Raw genomic sequence first — 26,832 nt, 5'->3', positions numbered from 1 at the left:
TCTCACCGCAGCGGCTTCTGTTGCAGAGAAGCTCTTGGCGGGTGGGGCTTCAGCAGTCGCAGCCTGTGGCTCAGTGCCTGTGGCGCACAGGCTTAGCTGCTTGCTGGCATGTGGGGCCCTTTCAGATCAGGGACTGAACCCACGTCTCCTGCGTCGCCAGGCGGATGCCCTACCACTGAGCTGCCAGGAAAGGACCTGCTTGTTAGAAGCCTTGGGCGTGGCAGCAACTGAGCTCAGCTGACACTTGTCTCTTTTGCTTTCCTCTTTTCCTTTTTTATTCCCCCAGTGCTTCCTCTCTCTTTCCTCTGTTCCCTCTCAGGCTCTAACACCCACTTTTCCCTGTTTTTATTTATTCTTTAAATTTTTAACGCTGAGCCGTGGAGCTGCCATCCGCTGCAGCAGTCCCGTCAAGTCTGATGCCTCTGTCGACGTGTGCAAGGAGGCAGTCTAGTCAGAAACGACTGCTTGGGGCTTCCTTGCTGGCCCAGTGGTTGGGACTCCTCGCTTGCAGGGCAAGGGTCACGGGTTCGATCCTCGGTCGGTAAACCAAGATCCCACAAGCCACGCAGTGCAGCCAAAAAAGAAGAAAGAAACGACCCCTCGTGAGGTCCTTCTGCCTAAATTCTTGGACAGTGACAAGCCTCCTCCCTCCTCTGTGCCTGGAGGTGAGCACACGGTCGATGAGTGTTATTGTGTTCGGGGTACCATATGCAGAGGAAAGGGCAAAACCAGGGCTTTGGATCAGACTGGGCTTGAATTCTGAACCCTCCTCTTCCTGGCTGTGTGACCGCAGACGGGGGAGTTGACATTCCTGAGCCTGTTTCCGTATCTTGAAAGAGAGAGGTGATATGACGTGCTTGCAAGTGTAGAAAGAATGGAATAGAATAACACACAGGTTGTGGAAGGGATTAAAGGGAAGAACACTTCTAGAGCACCTGCCTCAACGCAGACACTCAACCAGTGTTAATTTCCTTTCCTTTCAACTGATAGATCCTTTCCTTGAGGGTTACATATGTAAACATTAAATATTTATCAATTGCATAATTCAGAGAAAAGAAACTTGAAAAGGAATCTTGTGTTGGATTTTTTTTTTGACGAAGCCAGTAATTACCCCCGCTTGTCTTTGCTGCAAATCTGTCTGTACGCGGCTCTGGGTCTGCTTTGGATGTCAGCGTGCTGTCCTTAGCACAGAGAGGATGGATTGAACCCAAAGTCTTTTCACAGCTTCATAGAGGTTGTACATATTAGGTATTGATGGTGTGATCTGAGGCCACTCAAGTGACTGGGTTCTAGAGCTATCCCCTGAGGTGGGCCCATCAGAGCTGAATCGATGATGAAGAGATAAACAAAGGTTAAGGCCTGTGGTTGGTCTAATGGCACTCACAGGAGGGTGAAAATGGGTATTTTACCAGCAGAAAGGACTCACCCTCTGTCTTCTGTCTGAAGCAGAGGATTGCAGAGCCACCAGTGAAGAAGTGATCTTTGTAGATTAGGCTGATTTAAACCACGAGCAAAGACACGTTCCATGCAGCTGGATTTTAAATTCTGGGCTGCCAGGTTTATGTTAGAAACAGTGGCTAGTGTAATAGTTCATGTTCTTAGAGGCAGGAAAGAGCAAAGACTTGAGCAAAAGAGTTTTTTTCTTTTGTCAATTGTCTAGTGAAGTGTGACGTGAAAGTCACTCAGTCGTATCTGGCTCTGTGGTCCAGTGGAATAGTCCGTAGGATCCTCCAGGCCAGAATACTGGAGTGGGCAGCCTTTCCCTTCTCCAGGGGATCGTCCCAACCCAGGGGTCGAACAGTTTGCCAAATCCAGTCAGTAGCCTGTTTATGAACAACTGTGAGCTAAGAATGGTTTTGCATATTTAAAGGGCTATAAAAAGAAAGGAAAATTACACAGCAGAAACCACATGTGGCCCCCAAAACCAGAAATATTTACTGTCTGGCTTTTTCTGGAAACGTGTTGATCCCTGGTCTAAAGAGTTGGAAATATCTCAGATCAATGAAGGCAAAATGTGACTAACAATGGTTGACTTTTTCAGTTGTCATCTAATTTGCGGCAACCACTGTCTGCCCATTTTAACAAAGCTTGCTGCTGCTAAGCTGCTGCTAAGTTGCTTCAGTCGTGTCTGACTCTGTGCGACCCCATAGATGGCAGCCCACCAGGCTCCTCTGTCCCTGGGATTCTCCAGGCAAGAACACTGGAGTGGGTTGCCGTTTCCTTCTCCAATGCATGAAAGTGAAAAGTGAAAGTGACGTCGCTCAGTCATGTCCGACTCTTAGCCACCCCATGGACTGCAGCCTACCAGGCTTCTCCATCCATGGGATTTTCCAGGCAAGAGTACTGGAGTGGGGTGCCACTGCCTTCTCCGTTAACAAAGCTTAATGGCCATTATTTAGGATGAATATAATCACATCTCAATGTTAATTGCGTCTGGCAGTATCCACGAGGGGTTATTACAGTTTTCTGCAGAGAGTGGAGTCTTTCTTCCTTTCTAGATACTTCTAGACAGTATCTTATGTTTCTGCCGCCTCCCTCTGAAGCCCCCAGCTGTCCCTTCTCCACCACGGCTCACCTGGTTGAAATCTCCTCCTCCCCTCTCCCCTGGCTTGAAAGAGGTTGGCAGGGCCCGCTTGGGAAGAGCTGTGGAAGGACTGTCCACCTTGTTCTGTGCACACTGAGACTCTGGAAGGATCTAAAGCAGCGGATGCATGATCAATGACCTGTGACGTGTATGTGACGAGGAGGTATAAGTCCTGGGCCTAGGCCGTCCGTGGGGGCTGAACCTGAACAAATAACCTCCTGGAAGAATTGGGGCCCAGATTAGACCCTGAAGGAGGGGCACCTTTATGGGAGAGCAAAGCAGAGGTTCAGGAGTACGAGGGGCTGTCTCCTAGAGTGTTCTGCCTGGGGCTGGAGGCTTTTCCAGTCATGTGAGCTGCGGTTGGAGCGTCAGTGTGGCCAAGTCATTGGGAATTTTAAAGTGTATGAAATTCCAAATCCAGTAGCCAGTAAGGAGTCACTGTCATTTATTTTTAAAAGGAGGTGTGTGTGTGTGTGTGTGTGTGTGTGTGTGTGTGTGTGTGTGTGTGTATGTGTTGGGGGGACAGTGAAATAACAATCACACTATTGGCAGCTCTTTGTTAAGCTTTGCTCCAGTGCTGGGTACCCGGTTAAGCGTGTTACATTGATCATCTAATTTCATCCTCACAATAACTCTGTGGGGGGAGGAATTATCACCTCCAGTTTGCAGATGAGGAAATCTAGGCTAAGAGGGGTGAACATAACTTGCCCGAGGTTCTGAGGTCCCAGATCTCGACTCCCAAAATCAGCTCAGGGTAAACCAGTCCAACAAAACAGGCAAGAGCGGAAAGGAACTGAAATCCCATCTTCCAAGAACAACCGCTTTGGGGGCCAGTCCTCACAGACCGCTTTCCATGGATACGCAAGACCTATGTGTTCTGCGTAACCTGTGCCAGGACCGGGTAAGTCCTGTGTGCACGCTAAGCCGCTTCACTCATGTCCTTTGCGACCTTTGTGATCCTATGGGCCATAGCCCACTGGGCTCCTCTGTCTGTGGGATTCTCCAGGCAAGAATACCGGGTGGGCTGCCATGCCCTTCTCTGGGGGATCTTCCCGACCAGGGACCGAACCCGTGTCTCTCACGTCTCCTGCACTGGCAGGTCGGTTCTTTACCACTGAGCCACCTGGGAATCCTACACCTGCAAATTTTACATGAATGACAGTATAGTATATATCAGGTTCCCCTCCCATTTAAAACTAATTTTTTACTTTTAATAAGTGAGTGTATAGTGCTATAAAAAAATTCTGCTAGGTAGATTTGAAGATCTAATTGGCTTTACTCAATGATTCATGAATTGGGCAGATCTCATCTGGCATCTGGAGGTATGCTCCCAGGGTCTGTACAAAACGGACTGTTTTTATAGGACAAGATAACTATTATGAAAAAAAAAGTCATATTTAGTGAAATAACTCAGACAGAGAAAGACAAATAGCACATGTCATTTATGTATGTGTGCTAAGTAGCTTCAGCTATGTCCTGCTCTTTGTGACCCTAGGGACTATAGCCCACCAGGCTCCTCTGTCTGTGGGATTCTCCAGGCAAGAAGACTGAAGCGGGTTGCTCTTTCTTTCTTCAGGAGCTCTTCCCGACCAGGAATTGAATTTGCATCTCCTGTGTCTCCTGCATTGGCAGACGGGTTCTTTACCACTAGCACCACCTGAAAAGCCCACATTTATATGTGGAATCTAAAGATGATACAAAAGAGTCTATATATAAGGCAGAAATAGACTCACAGACACAGAAAGCAGACTTGTGGTTACTGAAGGGCCAAATGAGGAGTGCGGGGTTAACCGATGCGGACAACTCTGCATAAAATAGATGAGCAGAGGCATTTAGCACGTGGAGCTGTATTCTTGTAATGACCTGTAATGGAATACAGTAAAAAAAGACTGACTCGCCTTGCTGTACCCCTGAAACTAACATAGTATTGTAAATCAACGACACTTCACTGAAAGAAAATAATAAGTATTAAAAAGATCGCGTTTCTGGAGCAGGTTGGAGCTGCAGTAAAGTCAGGTGTTAAGCGCAGGTTTGGTACCGTGCGGTCCAGCACAGGCGGTGCGGTTCCGGGCCGTGCTTTCCTCTCTAACATAATATTTCACTTTGTGACCGTACTTTTGTCCACGTAACCTGTCGTCTAGAGATCACGGCAGGTTCTTGAGCAAGGACGTCTTGATAAACTCCTTAACTGAGTCTCACGCTTTCTCACTTTCCTTGCAGCACGCTCTTGATGCCGACAACGCGGGAGTGAGCCCAGTAGGAAACTCTTCCAACAACAGCAGTCACTGGGACCTTGGAAGTGCCTTTTTCTTTGCTGGAACGGTCATCACCACCATAGGTACCCATGTGTTTGCAAGTATCTTTTCCCCGGCAGGCCCTCCTGAATAATGGCACTAAAATCAACAGATCGTCCCCATAGAATCCATGACTGCTGGGGGTTCAGAGGAGGCTTCCCAAACACTGTCAAATTATCGCAGTACTTGTGCGGTGGCTTTCAATGAAAGGCAAAGTGGAATGAACTGCTTCAGTTTTCAAAATGAAAGTCTAGGGGACCTTTAGTTTAAATGAACCTCATGGGAAGGTTAAAGTGAAAAAAATCAATCTCTGAATTGGTCATGGAACTCAGATTGCTCAGCTGAGTTGAAATTCCTTTTTAAAAACTGTACTTATTAGAGTTATTCATGAAGGAACCAAACTGTTCTACAAAGTTTGTTACGAAAAACAGCAGTCTCTGCCCTTCTCTCTTTTTTTAACCTCCCCTGGATACGTTGCTTTCATCTCTTTTGCTTGATTATTTTGACATTCATCTCCATGTCTTTAAATATCACATTTGTGCTGCACTTCCCGAATTTTATTTTAGTGATGATTTCTTGACTTCCCACTGAGGAAGATGAGGAATTAATTCCCTTTCTTCCTCCCTGCGCACCGTGGAGGCTCTCTTCCCATCCTCCTTCCTTCCCTGTGGTTTGATTAGATCAAAAGTAAATGTTTGCATTGCTTTGCTGGGTAAATGCTCTTCACAGCTGATCATAAGGTGAGCTCTGATTACTCACTTCCTGCACCAATTTTTGTTCTCATTGTGTTTCTCTGTGTCTTTTATCTGATCCTCGGGGAGTCTTGTATTTTTGTCCTAGGTGTTAAATGGTTTGTCGTAGGGGTTAACTTTATAATTATAATCACATATAATAACCTTAGGGTGCAAATCTTTAAGCAGTATTAATTAGCCCTCTGTTATGGGTGATGACATCTCTTTCTCCACCACACAGTTTTAGTTGAGGCCATCCTATCAGTGGTTACTTTTACGTTATTAAATATGCTTGAGCTTCTGTCAGACGACTTGCCCACTTTAAATAATGACTCTTGGCTCTCAGCGGTCATATAGACTGCAGTCAGGGAACTTGCTCAGCATCTCAGCTCCTTTTCCTCTTCCGCTGTCAGTTACTGCTCACTGCCGTTCTGTAACCTCAGGGTGTCTACTCCACGTCTGCTCTGCTGCCTGGGCACTCCCGCTTGTGTTGGTCATAGTTCTACGGTTAAATATCGTCAGTGCTCATCTCTAGCCGTGGCGCACATCATGGTTTTCCCACTGCTTTCGTCAGTCTTCACTTGCTTGGCTGAAACTTAAAAACGGCTCCTGGGAGCGCTATTCCCTGGGTGTCTGTGTTGTCGGATGGTAGCCCTACCCTTGAAGGGCGGTTTGGCTGGAAATGAAATCTGTGACTCACATTGCTTTTTAAGGGTCTTGCTGGTCACTCTGTTTCCCCCTCTGCTTATGCAGTGGTGGAGAAGCCTAATGCCAGGTGATTTCCCCCCTTTTATCAGTATCAGTGACTTGATCTTTTTGCTCAGCTGCTCAAAGGATTATTTCTTTATCATCCGTCTGATAAAGCTACTAGGTTTTGTCCCTTTTATTTCAGGAAAGCTGCCTTGGTAGTCATTTTGAAACATTTTCTCGGCCGTATGGTTCTGGTTCTGTTCTTTAGAGATTCCAGTCATACGTCTATCGTTTCGTCTTTCCATGTCTTCTATGCTAGTATTTCCCCTCCATTCCTTTTTAACCCTTAAAATTGGCTTTCAATGTCTTTTTAAAAAATTTTAAATTATTTATTTTAATTGGAGGCTAATTACTTGACAATATTGTGATTTTTTTTTTTGCCATTTATCGCCATGAACCAACCATGGGTGCACGTGTCCGCCATCCTGAACGCCCCCACCTCCCTCTCCACCCCTCAGGGTCATCCCAGTACACCTGCTTTGAGGGCCCAGCTTCATGCATTGAACTTGCGCTGACCATCTGTTTCACATATGATGATATACATGTTTCAGTGCTGTTCTCTCAAATCATCCCACCCTCGCCTTCTCCCACAGAGTCCAACAGACTGTTCTATACATCTGTGTCTCCTTCGCTGTCCTGCATATAGGGTTATTGTCTTTCTAAATTCCATATATATGTGTTAATATACTGTATTGTATATTATACAATATATTATATTGTTTTTCTTTCTGACTTACTCCACTCTGTATAATAGGCTCTAGTTTCATCCACCTCATTAGAACTGACTCAAATGCATTCTTTTTAATGGCTGAGTAATACTCCATTGTGTATATGTACCACAGCTTTCTTATCCATTCATCTGCTGATGGACATCTAGGTTGTTTCCATGTCCTGGCGATTATAAACAGTGCTGCGATGAACATTGGGGTACACATGTCTCTTTCAATTCTGGTTTCCTCGGTGTGTATGCCCAGCAGTGGGATTGCTGGGTCATAAGGTAGTTCTATTTTCAGTTTTTTAAGGAATCTCCACACTGTTCTCCGTAGTGGCTGTACCAGTTTGCATTCCCACCAACAGTGTAGGAGGGTTCCTTTTCTCCACACCCTCGCCAGCATTTATTGCTTGTAGACATTTTGATGGCAGCCATTCTGACTGGCATGAGATGGTACCTCATTGTGGTTTTGATTTGCATTTCTCTGATAATGAGTGACGTTGAACATCTTTTCATGTGTTTGTTAGCCATCTGTATGTCTTCTTTGGAGAAGTGTCCGTTTAGCTCTTTGGCCCATTTTTTGATTGGGTCGTTTATTTTTTTGGAGTTGAGCTGCATGTATATTTTGGAGACTAATTTTTTGTCAGTTGTTTCATTTGCTATTATTTTCTCCCATTCTGAAGGCTGCCTTTTCACCTTGCTTTTAGTGTCCTTCATTGTGCAAAAGTTTTTAAGTTTAATTAGGTCCCCTTTGTTCATCTTTTTATTTCCGTTACTCTGGGAGGTGGGTCATACCACTTGCTTGATTTCATCCTCTCTCTGTTTTGAGCGTGTGTGTTTTCGCAGAGCTTGCCTCCTCCGTGCGCGCCTTCCAATTTTACTTTCATTACTGTGATCATCAGGGGACTCTTTTCTTTGCTGTTTTTTCCCTGAATTCCATTAGCTTAGCTCACATCTCATCTACACTTGTTACCTCGTCATCTTCTCCCGGATGTCCTGCATCTTTGTGGTTTCTCTGTGATGACTCTGAGAGGCGATTACTTCATGGCTGTTTACAGTTTTGTCTGGTTGGGGCAGTGTCTTTCTGCCGAGTATCTTTCACTCACTGGTAAGTTCTGCTGCTCTTTCACTTTTTTTTTTAATGGAAGCTTTATCTTCATGCCGAGGCAGTTTCTTTTGATGCCGAACACCCTGGATATCCGTGGACTAGCTGTCTGCTGAACTTTTCCGGGGGCTGGAAGAGGAGAGCAGGGAGAAGCTGGTAACCGTTCTGACCGCACATGCCAAGACGCCCCTCTTTTCTGCTAGTGAGGCAGGGCGCCTCCTGCAGACCTGGCCCACCTGTGTTCCTCTCGGCATAGCGCTGCCTCTTCTGTTTTTCTGGACCAGGTCAAGCTCAGGAAGGCTTCTGTGGCTCTTCCTGTTCACACTGTGTTTCACACTTGGTGCAAACAGGGAAGTATCTTTTGAAGTTCAAGGTGAGACCCTCACTTTCATAGTTGGATTTTTCCTGACACTTTCTGAGCTTTGCCACCAATGGGCCCTTTAATTATTCTCTGTGCTTCTCTGTATTCTTTCCCATGTTGCCTCTGCAATCTCAGCTTCTGGGTAACCCTAACATATATGGTGGAATCTGTAGATTGCATCCCTCTCCCAGCTCTGCTGAAAAAGAGTTTGAGAGTTATTTGCCCTTGTTTAGTAGTGAAATCACATTGCAATAAAAACTCTCCTTCAGAAGAATGGGAGACACATAGCCATCACCAATTCATAGCAGTGATGGCCAAACAGAGGGAGACTCTTCCGTACTCAGTGGGAGGATTCTTGCATTGACATTTGTTTATATTTTGTGGGAGAAAAATCTCTCTCATAGTTCAAATCTCTCAAATCTCATAACCCTCTGAGGCCTTCTGTGAGGTTTTTCCTCCTACTTTTCATAGCCACACATTAGCTGGGTGGTGGAGGGTGTGCCTTTTTGAGGGGAATGCATCTTTGGTGATTGTCTTCCTATTGGTGCAAGTTTCAGAAGCTCTGGGTTGTTTTAGAGGCACGGGTTTTTGTCTGTGGTTATAGACCTCATCTTCAGAACCTGTATGATTTTTACCTTGTTGCATTCGAGAAAGTTATGTGCAATAAGGAAACCTGGAGTGAGAGAGAATTGTCATTCCTTTTTGGAAAGTCTCATAATATAATTTCTGGCATACTGGGTTTGCACGTATGAATCTGCAAGTGTATTAAGACAACTATTCCAAGTAGCAGTGGTATAGATTATGCCTGGAAGTCTGGGGCCTAGAAGCCTTTCAGACACTCCAGACCGGATTAGATCATATTTGTCCTCAATCCTGTAGCATCCAACAAAGGATCCAGGATTACATGGCACCATTTGATGTAAGGGCGAAAAGCGCCATCCAGCTCAGCACCCCCCGAGGGCATTGCTGAAGCAGACCAGAGAAGACCAACGCCAGGTTCAACTGTGTGCAGCGGTCTGGATGTTAAGATGGGGAAAGGTGTCATGCGTCGCTGGGGGATTTACGGTGAAGTAAGTCAGAAGGAGAAAGACAAATGCCATATGATGTCACTTACACGTGGAATCAAATATACGGCACAAAGGAGCCTACAAAAGAGAAACAGACTCACGCGGAGAAAAGGCATGTGGTTGCCAAGGGGGGAGGGGAGGGCGAGGAGTTTGGGGTCAGTAGATACAGGCTATTATATATGGAACGGGTGAGCAACAAGGTCCTGTATAGCACAGAGCTCTAGTCCATATCCTCTGGTAAACCATAATGGAAAAGAATATAAAAAAACGTGTGTATGTATATGTATGTATAACTGAATCACTTGGCTGTACAGCAGAAATCAACACCTTATAAGTAACTATAGCGAAAGCAAAGCAAAGTGAAGTCGCTCAGTCGTGTCCGACTCTTTGTGACCCCATGGACTGCAGCCCACCAGGCTCCTCCGTCCATGGGATTTTCCAGGCAAGAGTACTGGAGTGGGGTGCCATTTGCTTCTCCAGGGGATCTCCCCAACCCAGGGATCAAACCCAGGTCTCCCACATTGTAGGCAGACATTTTTACCATCTGAGCCACCAGGGGAGACTCATAAGTAACTATACTTAAATTTTAAAATTAAAATTAAATTAGAACCATAAAAAAAGAAAGAAATTCAGTAACGCGCATGTGCATGGCCACAGTCCTGAGTTCAGGGATGGACAGGCTCCCTGGATTAGGCCAGTAAGCGAGTGGATTCCTGCAGGGGCTTTTACGTGAGTTTTGGAGGAAATGACTTCTTTTTCTTACTGGAGGTAAATCGGGGAAAAGGTAGGTCCAGGACCCTGCTGTCCATTTCCTTCCCTTGAGGGGTTTTCCTGCCTAGAGTTCAGCTGATAGTGAAGAAGCCGAGTAACAGAAGAGGAGCCGTAAGTGAGGTCCCACTTGCCCCCTCTGAGCTGGGGTGAAGCCGCCCATAGAGAGTTAATACGTGTTAAACATCCTGCGCTGGGCTCTATCGTGCTTTGAGTTTTCTCTCACCTAATGAAAAATCCTAACAAATGCACACTTATGGCTAAGAGATCACAGAGGGCCACTGAGTGTCCTCTGACCTCAGAGTCCGGGCTGGACCCTGCTGGCCACTGCGGCCGCGCCTCCTCCTCCTGTGGGCTCCTCGCTCTTGGTTTCAAGTCTTAGGTGGAGCTTCCTATTGGATAAGCCCCTAGGTTTCCGTGTGCTGGTGTCCTGGCAACCTGGGATGCTGTTGCCTCTAGAGCGGGAGGATGGACGCTGTGTCACACTTGGGCAGAGGACAGGGTCCTTTCCCAGAATCTGAGGGAAGATGGAGCCTGAACAGGAAATGACTGCACAACAAGCAGGAGACAAAAACAGACAAAAATAAAAGCCAACCCAGACCCCAAGGCCCCTTCAGGCTCACGGCGCAGTGTTCGCATGAGGGATCGAGTTCGTTTCTATACAACGGAAAAAATGCTTTTTTTTTTTCTTCTCTCACTCTGTCTTAATTGAAAAATAATGTGTTGTGAGTTGAACACCATTTAGCTGGCTAAATTTTGACTGTGGGGTGGAAAGTTTTAGAAAGTCACACCATTAGAAATTTCTAAAGAAAACAGGAGTACAGTATGAGAAAGAATAATAAGGTGAGGAGATGATGTTTTCTCATAATTATTTAGTGGCAAATTCATTCATTACAAGTGGTAGCAAGGCTCATAAGAACAGTCAGTTCAGTTCAGTTCAGTCACTCAGTCATGTCTGACTCTTTGTGACCCCATGAATCGCAGCATGCCAGGCCTCCCTGTCCATCACCAACTCCCGGAGTTCACTCAGACTCACGTCCATCGAGTCAGTGATGCCATCCAGCCATCTCATCTTCCGTGGTCCCCTTCTCCTCCTGCCCCCAATCCCTTCCAGCATCAGAGTCTTTTCCAATGAGTCAACTCTTCGCACGAGGTGGCCAAAGTACTGGAGTTTCAGCTTTAGCATCATTCCTTCCAGAGAAATCCCTACGAGCCTGCTAATTTTTCTTCTTCTTTCTGAGACATTTTCCATTATTTAGAACTCAGGCAGTAGGGCAGTTGGAGCCGAGGAGCTTTTTTATTACTTGTGAAATACGCACATATTAGCATGCGTGCTGGAGCTCACACAGTGTGCTACGTAATGCTGTAAACATTGCCGCATATTACTAAGGTTCTTTGGAAAAACATCATCTTTGATGGGTTCTGTTGGATCTACTATCAATCTTGTAATCACATGTTGTTGCAGGCTTAAGTGGTTTTTACTTCTGTGATAGTGTGATACCACAATGAAAACCTTAGTTCTCAAAGGACGATCTTCATCTCTGCTTGGTTTCTTGGCAAGATCCCCCAGGGGATGCTGTGTCAAAGGGCCTGAACCTTTTCAAGGCTTGCCAAGTTGCTCTCCAGAAAGACTCTCCTGAGCCATGTGAGGTTATGTGCTATTCAGACACAAAAAATGTGCTCATTATGTAGAATGCATATACAGAGATCTTAGGAATAATAGTTTTTTCCTGAAAAGCAGTGATACTACTCAGTAACAGAGGTCCCTTTTATCTGAAGATATCAAAGCACTTTTTTTATTTTTTGACAAGATTTTCTTGCGCTCAGCTATACAGGAAGATCTACAAATGTGCGGCAAAAGGGGAACACGGTCAAGCTCTTCTCCAAACCAGGAGTCACGTCAGGAGGAGACTAGACTGCTGTCCTATTTGAGGTCACCTTGCACCCTGTCCCCTTTCTCAGTAACTAATTCTCATTTGTTGACTGCCCAGGAAGTTTACTTTTCCTCAGCTGGAGGAAGCTGTCTGCAGATTCTTCCCACAAAACCTCATTTGTGGAAGGACAGAAAATGATTTGAGTTCTCACCAACAGCTCTAGAAACCAATTAGATTTCCTCTTTGAAGCTCTTTTTTGTCCTTGCCACTCGGCATTTGGGATCTTATTTCCTTGACCATAGATCGAATCCATGCCCCTTGCAGGGAAAGCACACAGTCCTAACCACTGGACCACCAGGAAATTCCCCATTTGAGGCATTTTTGGATTAGGTCACTTGACTCGACCCTCATCCTAGAGAGCCCCTCCTCAGGTCCCAGGTGGTAACCAGTAACCATGTCCCTCTCCTGGAACTTAATTAAGAGTTGTCGGACTTCCCTAGTGGTACAGTGGATAAGAATCCGCCTGCCAGTGGGATGGCAGCCATGAAATTAAAAGACGCTTGCTCCTTGGAAGAAAAGTTATGACCAACCCAGAGAGCATTTAAAAAGCAGAGACATTACTTTGCCAACAAATGTCCATCTAGTCAAGGCTATGGTTTTTCCAGTAGTTATGTATGGATATGAGAGTTGGACTATAAAGAAAGCTGAGTGCTGAAGAACTGATGCTTTTGAACTGTGGTGTTGGAGAAGACTCTTGAGAGTCTCTTGGACTGCAAGGAGATCCAACCAGTCCATCCTAAAGGAAATCAGTCCTGAATATTCATTGGAAGGACTGGTACTGAAGCTGAAACTCCAATACTTTGGCCATCTGATGGGAAGAACTGACTCATTTGAAAAGACCCTGATGCTGGGAAAGACTGAAAGCAGGAGGAGAAGGGGACGACAGAGGATGAGATGGTTGGATGGCATCACAGACTCAATGGACATGAGTTTGGTTAAAGTCCGGGAGCTGGTGATGGACAGGGAGGCCTGGAGTGCTGCGGTCCACGGGGTCACAGAGAGTCAGATGCAGCTTGGTGACTGCACAGCAGCAGTAGGTGCAGAAACTGTGCTCCACATGTATTATCTCACTTAGTTTCACAGTAACTCTCATTTGCCTCATTTTACTAACGAGAGGACTGAGACCCAGAGATGTTAAGTAGCTTGTCTAATATCTCAAGGTTAGTAAGCCACAGAGCCCCACTTTATCCACCAGGACCAGCTACATAAGCACAAAGCCTATTGTCAAGTGAAAATGCAATCTCTTGTTAAAAAACAAAAAAAATGATTAAGAGCCTCAAAATGACAACAGCGGAGCATTAGACCAAGAGCGAGGCTCTTTTAAGTGGGGAACGCTGCATGACTGCCACACACCCATGAACGCACAGCCTGGCTTGAGAACGTTTGCTCTAACCCAAACCCCAGAGCTGAACAGCACACGGTTCGGTCAAGGTTTGACTTCAGCACATAAATAGCAAATGGGAGGTTTCTGTGTGTGCTGCTCAGGCCTGCGTCCTGTGTAAACACCAGCGTTGTCTTCAGAAAGGACTCGGGCTCTTTTCTAGCCAGGGGATGACCGGCGCTGAGCGCTGCGGCAGGCTTTCTCATTCACAGCAGAGTGTTCTCGCTAGGCTGGTCTCCTCCTGCCAAGCGTCATCAGAAGCCAGCTGGTGGAGGATCCCTGGAGGCTTCCGCTTTAGGAAGTCCACTTGTAATGCTCTGGGCTCCGTCTGCCTGACTCGCAGCTTCTCACCCCCCAGCCTTTGCTGCCCCAAGGACCCACACCCCAAGTCCCGCCATGGGCCCCCTGTGCCACCCAGCTGGTCCAGCCTGGGGCACAGGCGTTGTGTTAGTTGTCTTGGTGCTGTGGAAGTACGGTGAAGTTTCTGGGGAGAAAATAGGAAGCAGCTCTTTTTTCTCCTGGGACTTAGTTTTGCTGGAGACACAAAGTGATTTCTTCCCGCAGAAAACCCAGACAAGGTGATAATTGCGGATCCTTACTGAATGCTTACTCTGGGCCTCCTGTTTCACTGTGGATTTAATCTCTAAAGGGTCCTCAGGCTTCACATGTAGCTCTTGAAGCTGTAAGGTAGATGCTATTCATAGCCCCCTCATTCAGACAAGGAAAGTGAGCTAGAAAGGTAAATTGCCCAAGATCTGAGAGTTAGCAAGTGGAAGGATCAGAATAGAATTTTAACTTCCTGAGCTCTCAGGCCGTGTGACACCTTACTTCAAAGTTCTATCAAGCCTTCAGGAAGAAGGGGCAGGGAAGTCTTGAGGGCCCAGTACAAACAGAGGCAAAAATCCAGGAATGTGTCCTTCCTGTTGCCTCAGAGCAAAATTCCAAAAAGTAACTTATGCAATTTTCTTAGAGCAACAGGGTTGAGTGTCAGGCTGGAGAACAGCCTCTCCATATAGTTCATCAGAGGCAGGGGACTCACACAAGATACAGCGTAGCTCAGAAAAGGCAATCACTTTACATCCAAAGTGAAGTGATGGCCTTAAGCAGGCTATTCGAGGCTTGAAAGTGAGAGCCGCTCAGTCGTGTCTGACCCTTTGCGACCCCATAGACTATGAGTCCATGGAACTCTCTAGGCCAAAATACTGGCGTGGGTAGCTGTTCCCTTCTCAAGGAGATCTTCCCAACCCGGGAATCGAACCCAGGTCTCCCTCATTGTAGGCGGATTCTTTACCAGCTGAGCTACCAGGGAAGCCGAAGAATACTGAAGTGGGTAGCCTATCCCTTCTCTAGGGGGTCTTCCCGACCCAGGGAATGAACTGGGGTCTCCTGCATTGCAGGCAGATTCTTTACCAACTGAGCTGTCAGGGAAGCCCCTCAGTTCAGTTCAGTCACTCAGTCGTGTCCGACTCTTTGTGACCGAATGGACGGCAGCATGCCAGGCCTCTCTGTCCACCACTAACTCCTGGAGTTTACTCAGACTCATGTCCATTGAGTCGGTGACACGATCCAACCATCTCATCCTCTGTCATCCCCTTCTCCTCCTGCCTTCAGTCTTTCCCAGCATCAGGGTCTTTTCCAATGAGTCAGTTCTTCACATCAGGTGGCCAAAGTATCCCCTATTCAAGGCTCATTTGCATATTACTTCTTGAGTGCCTGAGAGCTTTGCTCTAACTTTAGTGTCCTAGCCTTTGAAACCCAGAAGAAGGAGCCCACTGTAATAAGATCCACACTACTTTGCTTTGGAAGCATACGGCCGGCTGGTTTCCCCCACATTTTCCTTGAATCCCTCCAGAACCAGGCTTGGCGATGTTAAGTGAGTCTCAGGATAACCAGGTGAAGGTGGTGGTATTGGATTGGAGCCTCCTCTTCCTGCTTTGCTCTCAGGCTCTTTAGATGATGGAAATGTCCCTTGAGCACAGTCCTGACCCAAGCGTTGGAACGGATCCTCTCTTAAAGCTGGCGGAAGGGGTGCAGCACTTGTTAAGGTTAATAAGATGCCAGCTCTGCAGATTCAAGGCCTCAGTGTGTTTCCCTGTGCCTGCAATGTGCTTCTTTCTGAGATATTCAAACTGAAAGATAATCGGCTTCTTTGACAGTAATCAGGCAATTGGGAGACAGTAAATTTATGGCCAGAGCCATAAACGTTTCCATAAATTACCAGAATATTTCCAGGTGTCACCATAATCCTCCAGGAATAGGAGCTGTATGGGCACCTTTATTCCTTTTTACCAGGGCTGTGTTAACGTAAATCAGATTATTCTGGAGGGAAATGCTGACAGAATGATTTTGTCCAAGTTCCTGAAAACACCCGAAAAAAAGTTGAGAGCCTTTTTTTTTCACAATTAAATAAAAATCATGGTGAGTCAAAAAAAAAAAAAAAAAGGCAAGATTAGAAGGCTTACGTGAACAGTCATTTAAAAAATGGAAGCTATATAATTTAGATGATTTGTGATAAGAGGTTTGAATGATTCTGACTTGGAAAACTGAACAGGAAAATAACCGGGTGACTCAGCACCCAGAGGCTGGAAGCAAGAGTGAGTCCTCCAGGCCCACAGGAAGCTGAGCGACCGACCGGCCGTCAGCAGTATCGTTCCTGTGATGCATTCCCTGCGTGCTAATAACCATGAGCCCAATAGCTCACTTGCTGCGTGGGTTAGAGATAGACTCCCCTTTAGCTGTGTTGTGTGAAAGAATGTTAAGTTAGGTGACTAGCTAGACACTAGTTAGCGTAATGTTGCAACACTCACTGGTGTGACTACGAGTAATTTAGAGTCTCGTCTCTGTATAATGCGTGTTAATGCTATACGCCTTTTTCTTCCAGCACCACTGTCTTCAGTCCTGTCAGAGAGAGTAAGCCAAATATTCACTAGTTACTTACCTAACTGCAGAACTCTCGAGAATGCGGATGTGGTTGTTTCTGAAGCACTATTTGAAACAAGTGACTAGATCGGGCTATTAGAGGATTGTTTTGTATTTACACATCCATTCCACCACCAAACCTTTAGTTCGCACCTGAATCCAAGAATCCTTGGATTCTTGGTGCAAGAAGTGTGTGGGTCGGGGTGGGCAGGACTCCGGTGGCGTGGAGTTGCCAAGGAAGAGAAAGAGAGACCCAGGCAGAGCTCAGCATCCTGGTCCACGTGAGAAGGAGCGCTCAGCCTCTCCTCCTCCACTCCTGACAGTTTTCAGGCTTCTCATGGCAGGGTTGTATGATCCAGGGGTCCTTTCTGAATTCGTCCTAGACCACCCATCCTCCTTAATGTGGAACACCCATCACCCTAAGAAGGCAAATGCAGGAGACAGCCACAGTCCAACCCGTGGAGGGGATGGCCACAGGACGAGGCTGGATAGGAGAAGCTCTTTCCAAATCTAAAAAAGCAGTGGTAAACCCTCCTCAGGTGCCCAGTGTCCCTAAACCAGACATGCCGAAGATGTCTGATGTTTCTGAAACGGGTGGTACCATTTTCCACCAGAAACACAATTGTAGATGACCACAGGTCTCCTAAAATGTCATCTAATGAAACACATGTCATCTTATCAGATCCTGGAAACCTGGACCCTCTTGACTGTATACAGGGAGGGAAAGAAGAGTCGCGATGGAACGATGTTCTCAGTTTTGTAGGGCCTTTAGAATGGAGCTCTCCTAAAACTCCTGAGGTTCAGGGTGGGGATGAAGCAGCCCTCTAGGAAGTCAGGTTCTTTGGTTCCGTGCTCTAATTTCTCTGCTGCTTCACCACTCTCCCTCTCTCTTTTTAATATTTCTCACCAGGGTATGGGAATATTGCTCCAAGCACTGAAGGAGGCAAAATCTTTTGTATTTTATATGCCATCTTTGGAATCCCACTCTTTGGTTTCTTATTGGCTGGAATTGGAGACCAACTTGGAACCATCTTTGGGAAAAGCATTGCAAGAGTGGAGAAGGTCTTTCGAGTGAGTACTGTGTCTGTTTAAACCCTAACCTCTGTGATCCAATTGGCTTTAGCCTGACTGGATCCAGAAGAAATTACCAGGGACTCATGCTGCCATTCTGATTTTCAATGGGGTAGTTCAATGTTGTGGTCATATTTTTAAATTTCGACCCATGGTAGTCACAGGTACGGTTCCTAATTCTTGTCTCTTGTCAGGAATCACAACACAAGAGGGTTAAGTGTGGATTTTCCAACACATATTTAGGAGGCATGTGGCATACTCAGCTTCTTGTTAAAGAAGGAAGATGTGTTTTTTAGTGTACTGGCAATAAAGTGGTGCTCAGGCGCTCAGTTGTGTCCAACTCTTTGCGACCCCATGGACTATAGCCTGCCAGGCTCCTCCGTCTATGGGATTCTCTAGGCAAGAACACTGGAGTCGGTTGCCATTTCCTTCTCCAGGGGATCTTCCTGAACCAGGGATCAAACCTGCATCTCCTGCGCCTCTTGCACTGGCAGGCAGATTCTTTACCGATGTGCCACCTGGGAAGCCTGGCAATAAAGTAGAGAATTAGAAGCCCATCCGTTTTGTTGCTGGAGCGCCTTCTCTCTGTTTTATTTCCAAGCCTGGCGTCTTAGGCTGATCCTGGCTTCTACGACCTCTCCCAGACGCCTGCAGTTTCCAGATGTTGCTTTGTGTTTTGCCTCTGTCTCCTCATGGCCCTTTCCTCTCCTCCCGCAGCTGAGTGCTCCCTCAGCAATAGTCTGCTCACATACTAACTCATACTAAGGTGTTGATGATTGCTATTGCCTTAGTGAGTTTTTCTTTTTGAGAATACTCACCTTGAAACAAGGGACAGAAGCCTCAGTGCAAGGGATTTGTTTACTAGAGGTGGCATTCCTAGTATCAGTGCCAGGCATGTGGACTGGGGTTTCCACTGCCCTTTAGCTCATACCTGATCATGTAGTTTAACAGAACACTTGTTTCGGAGTAAGATCATTTCTGCTCTCTTTCTCATCTCTTTACCTAATTCTCAAGTCTTTCAAACTGCCTTCAGGGAATTATTTCTTATGATGCCTTCGTATTTAAAAATGACAATTTGAGCTCTTTATCAGAATCTGGAAATGATGGGCAGAAATAGGTCAGTGATCCGTTCTAAGGCTGCGCTTGTTTTCCCCTCTGAGACAAGAAATCATGACATAAACTTCTCTTTAGAAGAATGTAAGGGAGTGCGCCCCTTGAGCAGTTTCATAAATTCTTACTGAGCTGAGTGGAGGAACGAGGCACTAGAACTGGCTTGGAGATGTCTTCTGTAAGCTCAGGGACTTTGGATGAGCTGCCTCAGTTTGCATGTGTGCTTGCTAACTCGCTTCAGTCATGTCTGACTCTTTGCCACCCCATGGACTGCAGCCTGCCAGCCTCCTCTGTCCATGGGGATTCTCCAGGCAAGAATACTGGAGTGGATTGCCATGCCCTCCTCCAGTGGATCTTCCAGACCCAGGGATCAAACTTATGTCTCCTGCACTGCAGGCGGATTATTTACCACTGAGCTACCGTGGAAGCCCTTGCCTCAGTTTACTCATCTGCAAAATGGGGTGGAATTCGAATTTACTTTGTAAGGTCTTGGTGATGGTGAAATGGAATAATGTATGGAAAAGAGCTTGGCACAGGGCCGGACACAGAGTTCAGTGCCGCTGAGTGTTTGTCTCCTGAAGGGGGCACTTGTTGGCAAGCAGGCCGCCCGTTAGAATTTCATGAGTGGCTCGGTGACATGGGGGTCTTCCTGGAACATTCCACAACCTTTGGTCTGAGTTGCTGGCTGGCCAGCCAGCCTCATTAGAGTGTGCACCTGGGCTCCGTGGTCACCATGGAAACCATCAGATGCTCTGGTCTTCCTACCAGACATGGCAACCTTGTTTCCAAGGGCTGTTTTGAACTTCTCAAAGGTGGCCTGTTAGCCATGGCCTCATGCCATCTGAGTTAGGGGAAAATGAATCTGGTGGCTTGAACACTCAGAAGAACAGAATTCAAGTGGAGAAATGTCTGATCTGGTGTTTTTATTTTTATATCGCTTTTCTAGATCTGAGTTTATTTGTGGAAAGGAAAGATCAGACTGCAAGCTTTTGAAATTCCCCCTTAGCAAAAATAAAATTTGGAAACTGTATTCTAAATGAGGGAAGAGGTTGCAATCATTTTGACGGCATCTGCTCCTGAATTTGGGGACTTAGTTCCCCTAATGAATTTCTTACTGCAAGTAGAGAGGACGGTTCTCCTTCCCCTTAAAGCTGCATCTCAAATGGATCATTACCAGGACTCTGGGACAGAGCCTTCAGAATCTCATGTTTCATTTTATGCTGATGGCCTTCTCACTTCCTTGCTGTGCCATCAAAGATCGGGAGCCTTTCAGGAAGGAGCTGGCGGTATATTACTGAATTGGCAGCACACGATGTATGCCTTTGCAGAACATTGGAAGGTGCTGTGGATGGGTGTCTGAGTTCCAGGAAGACTATGAGCATGCTTCCTCAATCTACAAACAAGTGATTCTGCCTCAGGTCGCTTGCTGTGTGCACTTTTGGTGGAAAGTCTCAAAGCCTGGCTATTCATTTGAGCTACATCTAAAAGGCCACTTACTCTCGAAGAGTGGAAGTGCTGGTCGCTCAGTCGTGTCTGACTCTCTGCGATCCCATGGACTGCAGCCCGCCAGGCTCCTCGGTCCATGGGGTTTCCCAGGCAGGGCTGCTGGAGTTTGGCAGCCATTTGTTTCTCCAGGGGATCTTCCCTGCCCAGGGGTTGAACCTGGGTCTCCCGCACTGCACGTGGATTCTTTGCCATCTGAGCCACCAGGGAAGCCCACTTTGAGAACTGAAAATTGTATAAAGCAGCAAAGCTTGGGGGTGTGAAGTTTTGGTTCCCACGAGGGTGACCTATTTAGTTTTCACTTCTTGGTGATGTAGCCTTTTCCTTCACCTGTGGAAACAGAGGATTTTTAGTGGAGTAAAGGTAAGATATACAATCTAGGAGCCTAGATTCTGAGGTGACATGGTTTGGAGTCTTTTATCCCATTCCAGGTCTGAGCCTCATTTTAAAGAACTGTTGAGAGTTATTGTATTAACATTATGTAGAAATGCCAAAAGTATTCTTAAATATCCGACTGTTGGGGGTTTTATGGGGTGAATAAATGAAAACTCTTTCTTCCCCCTCTGGCGTTATGAACTAATTGAGAAATAGACACAGAAGTCAGATGGAGATTAAAAGGCCAGCTTTCGTGCTAATAAGCTTATCAGAGAATGTAGTTTTAGCTTTGATGCCAGGAGGACTTACTAACCATTTTCACCCTGATTTAGAAGGATTTCCATGCCCTATTAGTTTTATATCGCCGTGTAACGGATTAATGGGCACTTAAGGCAGCACTGGTTTATCACATCATTGTTGTGTAGGTAAGACATCAGGACGGGCTTGGCAAAGGTTCTTGATCAGGATATCAAAGGCTAAAAAGTCAGAGTGTCGACCAGGACTGTGTTCTGGATCTGGGGAAGAGTCTGCCTACACACTCATTCAAGTCTTGGCAAAGCATAAGTTCCCTGTGGTTGTAGGGCTGAGACTTCAGTTTCCTTGCTGATCATAGGGTGGGGGCCATTCTCACCTCCGAGGTGGCATACCTCCCTTGGCACAGGTCCCCTCATCTGTGAAAACAGCATGGACCCCTTCTTCTATCTCAGTGACTTCCCCTCTGCACTCTCCTGTCAGCTGGAGAAAGCACTGTGGATTAAGAGCTCACGTGATTAGATGTGCGTGTGTGTTAGTTGCTCAGTTACGTCCTCCTCTTTGTAACCCCACGGACTGTAGCCTGCCAGGCTTCTCTGTCCATGGAATTCTTCAGGCACGAATACTGGGGTGGGTCACCATTCCCTTTTCCAGGGACTCTTCCCAACCCAGGGATCGAACCCTGGTTCTTCTGCACTGCAGGCAGATTCTTTACCATCTGAGCCAGCAGAGAAGCCCACAGTTGGATGAGAGATGAGATATCTCACCTTATCTCTGAAGGTCAGCTGTGCCGTGTAAGCTAAGCCACGGGAGTGATCGCTCATCGTGGTCCAGGTTCTGGGGCTCGGGGTGCTGTGTCTCTGGCCATTTCAGAGACCCTGCCCCCCACCCCATCTTGGTCTTTGGTGGCACAGGCCTTCTTGGTGAGGGCAGGGTCTGCTCTACTCGCTACACCAGAGAGAGCGAAGCAGTGCAGTTCCCTTGAAGAAAGGTTTCAAACAAAAGAAATCTTTGAAGAAGGTTTCAAACAAGAGAGAAAAGGGGCCGAGCCGAGCCGAGGGAACTCAGTCCCTTCTGCCGAGTCCACCGGGCGAGGGAACTTAGTGCCCCCCACCGAGCCTGCCCGATGAGGGCACTCGGTCCCTTCTGCCGAGCCCACCAGGTGAGGGGACCCGGTGCCCGCTGCCGAGCCCGCTGGGTGAGCCCCTGCCCAGCTGCACGTGGCACGAGGAGGCACAGGAATGTTACCCTGGCTGGCGTTCTTCTGTGTGGAACGCGAGGCCAGGAAAATGGGCCTTGCCCCCATGCCGATTTACAGAGCGTTAAGAATTCGACACAGCTTTCATAGGGAGAATCCTGGAGCGAGGTTGCTTCAGGCTTCAGGCATCCTTTCCCAGTAACACGCTAAGGATTCTGGTGCGAGTTCCAGAGTGTGGATTTTTTTCCCCGTATGGAATTCTCTGACACCACCTCGATGTCTTTCAATTCAACTTAAGTCTGGCACTGTCTGCCTGGAATCGGCATCAGGTCCCACAGGCCTGCTCAGCATGTTAGATGGAGCAAGTCCAGCTTCTTTCTGTGTTTCTGATGAGTGGAGGTTCATGAATCAGAGGTTTCCCCCAACCCCTTCCTTCCTTGGGTTCAGATAGTTTGTTAAAGTGGCTCAGAGAACTCAGGAGGCCCACTTACTCACTAGACAACTGCTTTATCACCAGGAGTGTTTAAGGGTGTGGATCAAAAGTGAGACGCAGAGCTACACAGTGCAAGGCCCCAAAGCAGCAGTGCTTCCCCAGGGGATCTGGGGCCTGGCCTGCTGGCATGTGCAGTGATCTGGTTTACCAACCTGGAAGCCTTCTGTATCTCCTCCATTTTGAATTTTTATGGCGGCTTCATCCCATGGGTGTGATTGATTGAGTCGTTGGCCATTGGTGATTGATTCAATTTCCAGCCCCTCTCCCAGCCCTACTGGAAATTAGGGGTTGGGGGTGCAGTGAGGGTGTGGCTGAAAGTTTGGCACTCTGTTCCTGGTTGGTTTCTGGTTTCCCTGGTAACCAACTCCCATCCTTAGATGACCCCAAAGCCACTTCATTAATGTAACAGAAGCTTTATGGCTCTTGGGAAATTCCAGGGGTGTTAGGAGCCCTGTGCCAGGAAAGTGAAAGTGAAATTGAAGTCATTCAGTCGTGTCCAACTCTTTGCGACCCCATAGACTGTGGCCTGCTGGGCTCCTCCATCCGTCCATGGGATTTTCCAGGCAAGAGTACTGGAGTGGGTTGCCATTTCCTTCTCCAGGGGGATCTTCCCGACCCAGGGATCGAACCCGGGCCTCCCGCATTGTAGGCAGATGCTTATACCGTCTGAGCCACCAGGGACGGTCCATAAGACCGTGACCAAATACATCTTTCTTATTCTGAATCACAGTATTATACACATATACCCAGGCTTGCTCTCTTTCTGCTCTAGTTTCCTTGGCACATTAGCTTTTCATCCACAGACTTATTACCGCATGGTCTGCAAGATGGCTGCCTCAGGACCAGATGGCATGTTTTCACTCAATCACATTTAAAAATTTACTTTTTGAGGTATAGTCAATATTGTTGTTGTTTAGTCGCTAAGGTGTGTCTGACTCTGCGACCCCCCGCCAGGCTCCTCTGTCCATGGGGTTTTCCAGGCAAGAATACTGGACTGGGTTGTCACTTCCCTCTCCGGGGGATCTTCCTGACCCAGGGATCAAACCCATGTCTCCTGCATTGCAGGTAGATTCTTTACCACTGAGCCACCTGGGAAGCCTGTCAGAGGAGGTTAGTTTACGTACGATGGTCACAAACACCAGCAGCTTACTCTTACCCACTCCGAGGCTGCTGCCACCTGGGCGTTTCTCCAGACGTGAGGGTTTTTTTAGGGGGACAGACAGGACATTGCTCTTCAGAGCTTTGGCCTCCAGTCACAACCCTGCCCCACCCAGTGGAAGAGGGCCTGGAATGCACTGCTTGATCTCCAGGAAGGCGAGGGGGTAGCTAAATTGATGAGTCATGTCATGTGCAGATTCCCCCGGACTACCTGTTGGCTCCGTAGGATGACAGGCATCCCTGGGATTTAGATGCAGGTGGCCTACGACTTGCTCTTTGGGGACCACATCTCTAGTGATGCTCATATTGCATCCAACAAAGATGGAGCCCGTGATTTGTTAAGTGACTTGCCTAAAACCACAAAGAGCTGAGTGAGTGAGCCTGGACTTGGGACGATTTGTAAATATTTATATAACATAAGGAAAGCCTGGCGGTTCAGCAGTAAAGAATCCGCCTGCCAATGCAGGAGACATGGGTTCCATCCCTGGGTGGGGAAGTTCCCCTGGAGAAGGAAATGGCAACCCACTCCAGTATTCTTGCCTGGAGAATCCCACGGACAGAGGAGCCTGGTGGGCTGCCGTCCATGGGGCTACAAAAGAGCCGACCACGACTGAGCGACTAAACAACGACACGTAGAGTAAAAGTAACTCCTCCTCGGTTTCCAGCAGGAAATCTGAGCAGTTAGCAAGGAAGGATAATTACTTGGGATTGAGCAGGGCTGACCTTGGTTCCAAAGGAGCTTTTGGAAGTGGGCAGCCTTTCCCTTCTCAGAGGTGGGCTGGCTCTTGCTGGGCTGGGCTGACTATCACTTGATAGGACGCTGTAGGAAACTTGGTCAGATTTTGGACTGGATCTCATTTTCTTGCTCTGAGTTGGACTTTGGCCTCTGGTAAAGAGCAACTGCCTCTTTTCATCTGGCGGATCCACTGGCTTTCTGATAGTGCCTCTAAAACCAAGGGACACTTTTCTTCTTTGGCCTTTCCCTCCCAAGGAAACAGCAGAAATGTTTACTTGTCTTTGGAACCAAAGGAACTTGGCTGTAGCTGACAAATAATGTTACCCTAGGCTTATCAGTATTGGAGAAGGAAATGGCAACCCACTGCAGTGTTCTTGCCTGGAGAATCCCAGGGACGGTGGAGCCTGATGGGCTGCCGTCTATGGGGTCGCACAGAGTCGGACACGACTGAAGCGACTTAGCAGCAGCAGCAGGAATAATTTAGGAGAAGGCAGTGGCACCCCATTCCAGTACTCTTGCCTGAAAAATCCCATGGACGGAGGAGCCTGGTGGGCTGCAGTCCATGGGGTCGCTAAGAGTCTGACATGACTGAGCGACTTCACTTTCCCTTTTCACTTTCATGCATTGGAGAAGGAAATGGCAACCCATTCCAGTGTTTTTGCCTGGAGAATCCCAGGGACGGGGGAGCCTTGTGGCTACCGTCTATGGGGTCGCACAGAGTCGGACACGAGTGAAGCGACTTAGCAGCAGCTTAGCAGCAGGCTTATCAATGCGGTGATCACTTGGGGACTTTCTCAGAGGTTAAAGCGTCTGCCTGCAATGCGGGAGACTTGGGTTCGATCCCTGGGTTGGGAAGATCCCCTGCGGGAGACTTGGGTTCGATCCCTGGGTTGGGAAGATCCCCTGCAGAAGGAAATGGCAACCCACTCCAGTATTCTTGCCTGGAGAATCCCATGGATGGAGGAGCCTGGTGGGCTACAGTCTAAGGGGTCACAAAGAGTCGGACACGACTGGGCGGGACTTTAGAACCTGCTAAATGCTTAAGACACGGTGATGACAGTCTCAGGCTGGCAATGATGTTCAGTTTGTGGGCAAATTAGTTACTTTGGGTTGGAGAAAAGGGCTGGTGGTGAAAGCCAAGGGCTCCAGAGACCTCTGCCGTGTGCCTGGAATGAATCAAGGAAGGGTTTTAAAGAGTGCCTTTGGCAGGAGGGCTTTTGTTTCTCTCCGGGTGTCTTTGAGCTAGTCCCCACAGCAGTGGGGTGATCAAAATAATTATTATTTCAAGAAGATAAAAGCTCTTGTTTTGGGAACTGCATGTTATTCTCAGCTCTGTGGCTTCAACTATGATCTCCAGCTCTTAGCATTACTGGTGAAGGTCACTGGGGTACTAGTCATGCGCACCAGCATCTTGCCTGAATAGTCAGGGGAGTGGGGGAGGGCCAGATGGTGGGCTGAGAGTGCCTGACGGTGTGTGGGTGTTTGTGTGTGTGAACGTGTGTCTGTCCGCCTCTGTGACATGCCTGCACTAGTGCATGCCGGGTGCACAGTGCAGTCCTGGGAAATAACCCAGTGGGACTGATGTTACACGCATGCAGTGCTCCGCAGTGCTTAGTTGCTCAGTCGTGTCCGACTCTTTGTGACCCCGTGGACTGCAGCTTGCCAGGCTCCTCTGTCCAAGGGATTCTCCAGGCCAGAGTACTGGACTGAGCTGCCATTCCCTCCCGCACGGTATCTTCCCAGCTTAGGGAAGGTCCCCCACATTGCAGGCAGGTTCTTCCCTGTCTGAGCCACCTGTTACATGGATTTTGATCAGAGAGAAGACCCTGGTTTTAATGTGAACCGTTTGCTTTCTTACTTTTCCTAAGGGGCTGGAAGGGGATGGGAGCTAAATGTTTTCTGAGATTTGTTGATTTACTTACGGATGCCCTAGGTCATTGCTGCCTTTCTCTAGCTGTGGCGGGCGGGGCTGCTCTCCGCTGCGGTGCCCGGGCTTCTCATTGCGGTGGCTTCTCTTGCTGCAGACCAGGGGCTTCAAAGCGTGTGTGGCTCACGGGCTTGGTTGCTCTGCAGCATGTGGGATCTTTCTGGACTTGGGATCAAATCAGTGTCTCCTGCATTGACGGGCGGACTCTTTACCCACCGGGGAAATGCTGGTAACTGTTTTTAAATGCAGAGAAGGCATATATTTTTAAAGCTTTCTTGATTAGGTTCAGAACAGCTGAAATCATTTAAGAATATTGTCCCTAATGTTCACTGGGCACAAACTATATAAGTGACACCCACCAAACAGACTACACAGCATCCCTTAATGACAGCTGTGACACAGT

General features: G+C 47.5%; 1 protein-coding gene across 1 annotated transcript in view; it reads left to right on the top strand.

Moving 5' to 3' along the window:
- Positions 1–26,832, top strand: part of KCNK10 (potassium two pore domain channel subfamily K member 10) — a 161,119-nt gene that overhangs the window by 94,830 nt on the left and 39,457 nt on the right. Inside the window, exons 3-4 of the mRNA XM_015097221.4 lie at positions 4,805–4,922; positions 17,517–17,677. Of these exons, the coding sequence (XP_014952707.2) occupies positions 4,805–4,922; positions 17,517–17,677 (279 nt within the window). The remainder of the gene's footprint in view (positions 1–4,804; positions 4,923–17,516; positions 17,678–26,832) is intronic.

This window comes from Ovis aries, chromosome 7, assembly GCF_016772045.2.
Source record: "Ovis aries strain OAR_USU_Benz2616 breed Rambouillet chromosome 7, ARS-UI_Ramb_v3.0, whole genome shotgun sequence".
Taxonomy (NCBI): Eukaryota; Metazoa; Chordata; class Mammalia; order Artiodactyla; family Bovidae; genus Ovis; species Ovis aries.
Note: the sequence above shows the minus strand (reverse complement) of the source record. Positions and strands in the feature narration are given on the sequence as shown.